At 45.5% G+C, this 9,267-nt stretch overlaps 1 protein-coding gene across 3 annotated transcripts in view; it reads right to left on the bottom strand.

Annotated features, from left to right (window-relative positions):
* Nucleotides 1-870: 870 nt before the first annotated feature.
* Nucleotides 871-9,267, bottom strand: part of LOC136674274 (protocadherin alpha-C2-like) — a 61,220-nt gene continuing 52,823 nt past the window's right edge. For 2 of the 3 annotated variants that reach the window (XM_066650189.1, XM_066650190.1), the window contains exons 3-4: nucleotides 8,695-8,783; nucleotides 871-1,216 (exon numbers count right to left, since the gene is read on the bottom strand). In XM_066650189.1, coding sequence (XP_066506286.1) covers nucleotides 906-1,216; nucleotides 8,695-8,783 — 400 coding nt within the window. In that variant the 3' untranslated portion in view covers nucleotides 871-905. The remainder of the gene's footprint in view (nucleotides 1,217-8,694; nucleotides 8,784-9,267) is intronic. The other variant, XM_066650191.1, reaches the window with a different exon arrangement.

Raw genomic sequence — 9,267 nt, 5'->3', positions numbered from 1 at the left:
ACGGTCGAGTTCTGAGTCTAAGAATTAACGCGTTGATAAAGGCAAAGGGTGGACCCTGTAAACACTGAACTATTCTATTTATTACGTTATTTTTTAGCTGTGAGGGCTTCTGGTTTTGACCTGTGTTTGGAAATGAAACAAAAGGAAGGTCTCTGACTTTTGCACAGTCCTGTCTCTGTCCGTTTCGCTCTGGTATCTACATTTCCGTCTGTGTGCATAACGTCTGGACGATGTTCAGTAAGCGGTGTCATGTCTTTAGCACCCATGTCCATGTGAGGTGTCAGCAGGGGGCTCTGTGAGCTCTAAAAGTATAACAACGCTGCTACTGTTCTACACCTGAAGTGGTTTAGTTCGGTCAAAGTCGATCTCACACCACACGAGATCCTTTGTCCAGATCGTCTTTGTTTACACAGACACATTTCCAATCGTTCTCAAAAGCACGCCCTCATTTTCTCCTCAGAAGAGTCCCGGGTGTGAGGAAGGCATGAGAAATACGAGGCCTCTCTCTCTTTATTTTTTATTTATTTGTATTTTTTTAGACCTTTGTGTTTATGGAGGGTGGTCGTGGTTCCTACTCGGGCACCGCGCTCTGCCCTAACTTTGTGTAGGTGTTAGACTGCTACCAGCTTCTTAGAAACGTAGAGAAACTCAGATAGATAAGATCTAAGATAGATACAGAAATAGTGCCATAGCCAATTATTGCCTCCTGGTTGCCATTACGACATTAGGGCGTCGGTAGTGGAGGGTACAGAGAGAAGGGTCTCTTCTGGTCAGCCGCTGGCCAGGGCTCTCCCCGTAGTGAGAGCCGAGCGTTTAAAAAAAAAGGCTCTCCTCTCTATACACACCCATTTCTCTGGTTTGGTTTGTTAAATACAGCTTGCTTTTTCAAAACGTCCCTTTCCCCTCTACTCCTCTCCGTCGTCTTTCCCCTTCTCCTTCTTGTCCTTCTTGTCCTTCTTCTTCTTTTTCTTCTTCTTGGCCTCCTCTTTCTTGCCGAATGTGATGAACTCGCCCTTGTCGTCCATGGCTCCGGGGTCCTGGCGGATGGAGATGATTGCGGGGGAGCCGGGGATGATGAAGGCTTCGGGGGGGAGCTCTCCGGGTTTCAGTGCCGGAGGGGGGCCATACCCGGGGCCGGCTCCATAACGGAAGCTCCAGCTGTTACTGTTGATCCCAGCTCCGACAGGAGGAGAGAGTTGTCCTTCACCCTCACCATCTGGAGGAGAGAGACAGAGGGAGACAAGGTCATTCTTTGTGCAGTCTTTAAAGAGAAGACACTGACAAAAGTGTGAACTCCAGTTATTCCATGAAGCTGAAGCCACAACACACCTGAATCTAGCCTCGCCTGAGAGGATGGGATTTAAAAAGCTGTGTGTGTGTGAGAACGTTTCAGTTTAACCCTTTCCCGTCTCCTAGTGACAGTCCAGTGTTATTTGAAGTGATCGTCCAGTGCCTAGTGTCAGAGGATAATAACCACTATACAACAATACACAACAATAATAATAATAATAATCTTAGGTTCCTTAGACTTGTGCACAGTACTGTATTCTGCCTTTAATCTGCTTTTCTCCTTAAATAACATGCTTTCTAATACTTTCAAACCTAGATGTAAACTTTAGGATTTATCTTAATTTTCTTATGGTTTTTAGAACAAACAGCTATTTGAAGTACAGTCTTCCAGAAATACACATGCGTCTTTAATGGATTCTAGGAAAGAAAGAAGCACACAGAGAGCTCCAGCTCTAAATGCAGATACATCTTACTATGACCAACATGGACACGCACACCCAGCATATACAGCACTGCAAGAAATCAAAATAAACTGGTGAAATGGTAATGATGGTAGTGTTTTTTATTGACATATATAATCCCATCAGCCTCGGGATGGTGGAGGTGAACACGTGCTACATCAGAGACATGAAGCCAAACCATCGCTTCTTTTCAAACGGCTGCTGACGCAAAGCCACAGTTTTACACATCAGAGGAGAATGCAAACTGCCCAGATCTGACACATCAGCTGGCAAACACCAGTGAGTAAAGCTGATAAGGAAAGCGTCCTACTACCCACACAGAGAGTTAGGCTAACTTTGCTTTGTTAAAATAACCAGCTTCACTCTTTTTTACAGATATTCTCCGAACCTAAAACTGATGCTTCACAACCCAGCGATTTAAGAGGATCATCACAAAAAAACTCAAACAGTAGATGCATCCAGGAACTGCACATTCAACCCAGTAAACATTTGAGTTTCTTTATATTCAGAACTAAGACAATCCTAGAAAGTCACCATCAAACAACGTCTGCTGTCACCGTCAGCATTTCCCTCACGGGAGCCACTAAAGGGGGAATATAGAGCAGAGCAGATGAAAGGAGAGGTTCTGAAGATGATCCAGGGCCTAAATTCACTTCAGAGCCAAGCCCAGAGACACAGGGGGCTCGGCTCGTCACAGACAGAAGGGAAGCTGGGAACTTGTGAGTGGAAAGGGATGAGGTTTCACAAAGTGGCAACTGTGATTAACATCAGAAAAATGAATAGATCCAGTGCCAACAATAAGCAGCAGCTCAGAGCACAGTTTTATACAGTCTTCATGATTACGATGTGGGTCCTGTAAAAGAGAGAGAGAGAGAGAGAGAGCGTAAGAACCATAGCATATTCATGATAAAGACGGCCCTCATGAGGAAGGGAGAACGACATACTGAGAGAGAGAGAGAGAGAGAGAGAGAGAGAGAGAGTCTCGTGCACTCCTTTCCCTGCAGAAGCGCCACTCTCCGCTCTGAGCTTCACACTAGTTTCTCGGTGCTTTGACCTACTTTCGTCTCCGTGTTTTATTTAGATCAAACTCTGGCCCTGAAAAGAGACTCTGTTTGTTTTCCGTCTCTAGGTTGGTTCTGAAAGCGCTGTACACGGCCTATTTTAATAAATGCATAAGCTAGCAGGGATTATCTATTCTAATATCCCCTCCTGAGGTCTGAGAATGTATCTATTTGAGTGTGTGTGTGTGTGTGTGTGTGTGTGTGTGTGTGTGTATGTGGTTCTACACGCTCAGAAAAAAAGGTACGGTAGAGGTACACCATTATTGGTCACTAAAGATACACACAGTGGAGTGTATCTTTAAAGGTACAGCAGTGGTGTTAAAGTCCAGATGTGTTCCCTACAGCTTCATTACTTTCCCTTCTCCAGAAAGAGAGGGGGATGTCTGTAATATCTCATTACAGAACTGTGTAAAATAAAGGAACATAATATAAAATAAAAGTCCTGGAGCGTGTGAAAACAACACTTTTTATAAATCTACAATTTTAATAGAATAAGGTACAATTACGTTCCCTTTTCTAAAAGTTCAGAGTAACTTCCCTTGAGGGTTGAAATGATGTGACAGTGTAGTACACAGTGTAGTTACCACTAATGAAATCAGATGAACAGGCACAGACCTGGATAGGTACCAGAACTACTGAGTGTATTATGTGCAGTACTCTACTCGTGGAGGAAGGTGCTGGCTCAGTGGTGTGGCCATAAAAAAAACATCCAAATATCCACAAATAACCGCCCCCCCCGACCAGCGCTCATCCGCTTTGTTAAATAAACGGGTTACAGTCATTTTTTAGAGTGAGACTAATAGCTGTAAACACTCAGAACACCTGCACACGTCTGTGGTCACTGTGTCCAAAGCCAAGAATGGACTAGAGGGGTTTAAAGCCCCCCGGCGCTGAGCTGTGGAGCAGTGGAACTGTGTTCTCCTGAATGACTGCTCTATCCTGCACCTCTGGGATGAGCTGGAGAGGTGTTTGTGATCCAGAGCTAATCGTCCCAACGTCAGCACATGGGTGGAAGCCATCAAACCCTCAGAGCAATGTTCCAACCCCTAGACTAGTGCAAAGCCTTGTTATCCATGAGGTTACCATGCCAACCAAGTTTGTATATTCTCTCATTCTACAGCCAATCACAGCACTCACATGCAACATCCATTCATAATACAGGTAGTAGAGCGTCCTCTCTCTCTCTCTCTCTCTCTCTCTCTCACACACACACACACACACACACACACACAGATGTGGGCATCTCCCCCTGGGTTCTCGCTGATCTAATTTGGCTGGAAAGGTCGGATATTGTGGAGTGAAGTGGTAGGAACTGAATGGAACCTCTCATCTCTGGCCAGAGTGACCCATGTGTTCACGAGTTACTCACCCCTCACTTCATATCCCCTGACCCCCATTACACCAGGGGTATCAATGTGTGTGTGTGTGTGTGTGTGTGTGTGTGTGTTGCATGTCAGAGCAGGAATGCTAAGCTAACATTGTTTCATCATAAGAGCAACAAAAACAGTCAGAGAGCAAGTGATGGGATGAGAAAAGCCTTTCCCTGAATATACCTCTTTAGTCTCAACTACAGACCCTTTAGACCCCAAGTAATGATCCTCTCCAGGATTTAATTTCCACTGCTTGGCTTCTCTATTTAATCCTCAGCAAGCCTCAGATGTGTCAGAGCGGTGGAAACAAAACTCTGGAGTCTGGAGTGGTGTAGTCCACCCCTGGATAATGGGTATAAAGGGCTGGAGTGAGTTGTGGAGAACATAGAAGAGAGATTTGTGTCGTTTGGCTCAGTGCCACAGATTCGCTCCTGTCCCCAGTGTGACATGGTCAAAGCCTCTCTTGCGGACTCACAAAATAGAGTGCTGTCTAATTATTAAGGGCTGTTCTTTAAAAACCTTGTACACTATGAAGCTCATTAGAGAGCCACACCCCTTTCAGCCGAGCACAGCGCCACTGTCTTTTCGGTTACATTTCACCCTCTCCCACTTTCCTCATCCCTCTCGTTTGCTGACATCCTTTGTCTTTGTAACACGTCTCTCTCTCTCCCTCTGTTTCCGTCTGCTTTGTACTCTGCCATGTTCTCGTTCAGTGTGAACTTGCTCCTCATCTGCATTCAGGTGCGAGACGAGTGTGTTAGGACGGATAAAGATACGCTGAGTTTCCGAGCCTTATTTAGAACATACGTCTCTTTCAAACAGCTCTAAAAACAGCGCCTTTTTCAAAGCGTTGCCAACGAATGAAGCGTTCTGACCTGACACTTCTCATTTTAATGAGTTTGGGAACCAAACGGTGGCTCTTCTCTGGCATCAGTACAAAAGAACCCTCTTTTGGCAGCTTGGATTTAAGTGCGCATTTCCACAGCTCTCTAAGCTGCTTCCCACAGCTCCCAATAAGGAGGTTACCATGGCACCCAGATATCTGGGGGGTGGGCTTCCAAAGGATGGTAGCCCAATTTTTGCATTCAGACGGCCTACATTACATTATTATAATGTATTTCATCTCTTCCCACTGGTATCCAAAGAGGAGAGGGTGCCACTCTCAAATATGTACCTTACATTAATAATCATCACACACACACACACACACACAACCCCTATTTCTATCTTTAGCTGACCACCTCCTCCTGTTCTCCTTCACCTTGCCTGTCTTTCTTCTTTCTTTTGTTCCCTGATCCATCTCTTTCCTCCTTTCAACCTTGCCTTCCATCTCAATTCCAGAGTATGAATGGTTGCCATGGAAACTGCTTCCCCCATCACCGTGGCTCGCCCACTCCCTGCCACTGCAGAAGCATCTCTCGGAGTTCAGCACTGTTGCCTGGCAACAAGTCACACACTGTTGCCTAGCAACAGGATCACCGCAGGGCCCTGCCAATCCAGAGCTGTGCATCTCCAACCCAACACCCCCCCCCCCAACCCTCCTCACCCTCACTCCATTCTTCATATACCTCTCTGTGTAGCACCCTCCTCTATCCAGCTCCTCTGCTTGTTCTTCTCAGCCCTTTGCCTTTTTACGTTCTCCCTCTGTGACTCCGTTTCTCCTCAGAGGTATCGAGCGGAATATATTAACATCCAGTGCTTACACAACACATCTGCACCCAGTCGATACCAGCTTGGCACCGATCGCCCCAGCGTGCCCAACACAAAGCAACAGAACAGAGTGCTGCATGTGTGTATCAGGTTCTCTGGAAGGGATAAGCCTGGGCAGGTGGCTTTAACCCTTCAACAGCAGGAGTCGCTTTCGTTTTGCTCTGAGGTTCAAGGTGGAGAGGTTCCAGTGAACACTTCATACACGATAAAGAAAAAACACAGTGACACAGAGAAACCTCCCCATATCACAAAGAGCACATACACAGCTGCCCATAATTTCACTGAGAGAAGAACAGCCCAGCACTGTGGGTCTGAAAGAACGTGGAGCTGGAGAGAAAAAGCAAGCACTGAGAAAAGGAAATAGACAAAAAAGAAAACACACACACACACACCCCAGAGCAGTGGACAGCCAGAAATTGCACCAGGGCACTTAACATCTCATTGTCCTCCCCACCCGCCCCCAAACCCATATTCTCTGCACCATCCAGGGAACCAGCAGGTCCTAGGCCCACCTCTCTACACATTAGGCCATGGCTGCTGTCCATGGTACTGAAAAACTAAAAGGATGTATATTGTATAATATGGAAAGTGTAATAAAGGCTGAAGATTTCAGAACACATTAAAAGAATGATGATGATGATGATGATGATGATATTGTGTGAGAAACATTGACCACCAGTGATAACTGCAAGTTCTAAAAGTTACAACGTCCAACCTCACCCCAAAAATGAAGAGCTTTCAGCTCTGTCCGTCTTCCTCACTCATGCCTAAGTCAGTCCAGACCAGTTGTGCTTTATCAGACCGTCAGTATCTCCAGCATCTCCCACTCAGGAGACCCTCGGCTGCTGTTTAATCTCACTAATGGGACATGAATCGATCCCTCTCTATCTGTGTGGAGTCCTGAATATAAACCCAGCACACTCACTGACCCCATCCCAGTCCGGCACCATGACATTCAAATCCCAGAGGACAGAAAGAACTCCGCTATGCTCCTGAATTCCTATTAATCCCAACATTAATTAAAAATGTACAACACAACTGCAACAAGGTCATTAAACGATGGGAAACGAAACAGCCGGCTTCATCTCACCTGCTTAAGGCACTGTTTGACTTGCCTCTGTGCAAATTAGTCTCGTAACAGTAGGTGTAACTAGAAAGAAGAGCGAGTGTGGGAAGGGTTTAAAGGAACATTAGGTAGTATTTTTAACTCTGGACTTGTCACAGGGAGAACAGAGCCTCTGATGTTGCTACTCTGGGCTCACCACTGCAGAAACTGGACTATGTAGAAGGTAGAAGAAATTAGAAATGTGGGTTGTATTGAAAACAAGCTCGTACAACTTAGCAACAGCTGCTACACAAGAGTTCGTTTGTGGGAATAGATCCAGGACCTACGGGGTTAAAAGAAAGGTCCAACTAAATCAGCAGGGAACTCAAATGACTCAAGCAACTGCCCATGAGACCCTCTCCCAAAATAAACCATCCTGAATGATAGTGTCAGCTAATAATCAGGCACTTATTCGTGTTAATTACGTGTTATTCCAGTCCTCTGGGACCGACGGGTACACAGCGCTAAATTGCAGAGGAAACAGCTTGAACTGGAAGACCCTTTAGTTAGGACCGCCGACTGAGACATGGTGTGGTTGGCTGTGGGTGAAAGATACACAGTCTGTGGCACTGCATCAGTTCTCAGTGAAGCTACTGCCCTTTTAAACCCAGGCACCGAGGTCTGGAAAAGGTCAGCAGTGAACTCCTGTGTCGTGAATATTTTTAACATCATTTCAACTGTCGTTCACCTGAAGTAGAAACAAATACACATGGAGAAGGGCTTCTGCACCATTCACCCTCGGTCTGTACACACACACACACACACACACACACACACATCTATTTAAGCTTCTGTAACCCATCATCATCTTCACATATCAACATAGTGCAATGCCAGTTTATGGAGTGCCCAGCGCTGAGGGCAATAGGAATGGTTTTCGGACAGATGTGAAATCACAGAGCTGACACGGACTGTGTATAGAAGCTTCCAGTGTATGAAATGTTACTGCGCTTTGTAAACACACGCATGAGTTCGTTTGCTGAAACTGACGTAGAACAATGTGCCCAGAGAGCGTGCAGATGTGGGCCACATCTGGCTTAGATGCCACACTGCTGCTCCACGGTCAGAACCAGCAAACTGCATGAGATCCAAAAGTGGGCCACATGTTAAAGATGCTCCCTGGACAAGGTCTGGTTTTAAGGCATTTTTTGTGTAATATTTAAATCTAAGTTCAAACACTCTCCTGCTCTTTTGTCATTTTACGATCACATTCACGATCGCTAACGTGAAAATCACTGTTTTTAAACCGTGGAACCAGAACTGTACTTGTACTTTTAGATACAATATTATCCCCAGGAACAGAAGAAAGAGATGCACGAGGTTTTGACCCCAAAAAAATATTCTCGTTCACAAACGACTTGATTTTTAGGTTATTTTTGAGACACAGATGTCGCAGGAGGACCAGGGAAGTAGGGGGTGTTGGTGGGAACAGGACCAGAGTCATTTTGCAATCCTGGTGTGATGTATTTATTTTATTCATGTTTTAAAACCCTTATTATTATTATTATTATAGTATTATTATACTTTTTAAAACTCAAATACAAATACATAGCCACAGTGATTAAACAAGTCATGCTTTATTTCCTGTAAAAGACGATTCACACAGAAAATCAACAACACATCACAGAACAGTGTTGGAACACAGCACACGGCTGTTTACAGGGTTCTCTAAACTCTGGGAAGATGAGCGGTCTCACCTGCAGCGCTGGACACCGTGGGCCAGTTCTGCACCAGCATGCCCTGAGCCCCCTGCATCACGGCTGAGGACTCCTCCATGTGAACAGAGCTGCAACACAAACAAACACACAATAATCATCCACTGACAAACATTTACAGCGCAGAAGAACAAAGACATGGGACTGTTATCATCCGAACAGCAGAGGGGTCCGCTCTGAACCTGCATTTACTGCTTTAATAACACCCTCTGTCCCTCTGTCCTCCGAGACACACTCGCTCTCTCACACCTCGCAAACACACTCAGAGCTGTGAGTTCTGAACTCTCTCTCTCTCTCTCTCTCTCTTTCTCTCTCTCTCTCTCCTCTTCTATCACCCTCTCTCTCTCTCTTTCTTTCTCTCTCTCTCTCTCTCTCCTCTTCTATCACCCTCTCTCTCTCTCTTTCTTTCTCTCTCTCCCCCCCCCCCTCTCTCTCTCTCTTTCTCTCTCTTTAAACAGTGAGGGACAGTGCTGGTGCTGGGGCAGGTCTTGCACGGTTGTTATGAGTCTTTTATATAATGTTTATATCTGTGACATTTAATCTGATAGAGTGTGT

The sequence above is a fragment of the Hoplias malabaricus genome, chromosome 18, assembly GCF_029633855.1.
Source record: "Hoplias malabaricus isolate fHopMal1 chromosome 18, fHopMal1.hap1, whole genome shotgun sequence".
Lineage (NCBI taxonomy): Eukaryota > Metazoa > Chordata > Actinopteri > Characiformes > Erythrinidae > Hoplias > Hoplias malabaricus.
The sequence above is the reverse complement of the archived record's forward strand: the minus strand, read 5'-3'. Positions and strand labels throughout refer to the sequence as shown.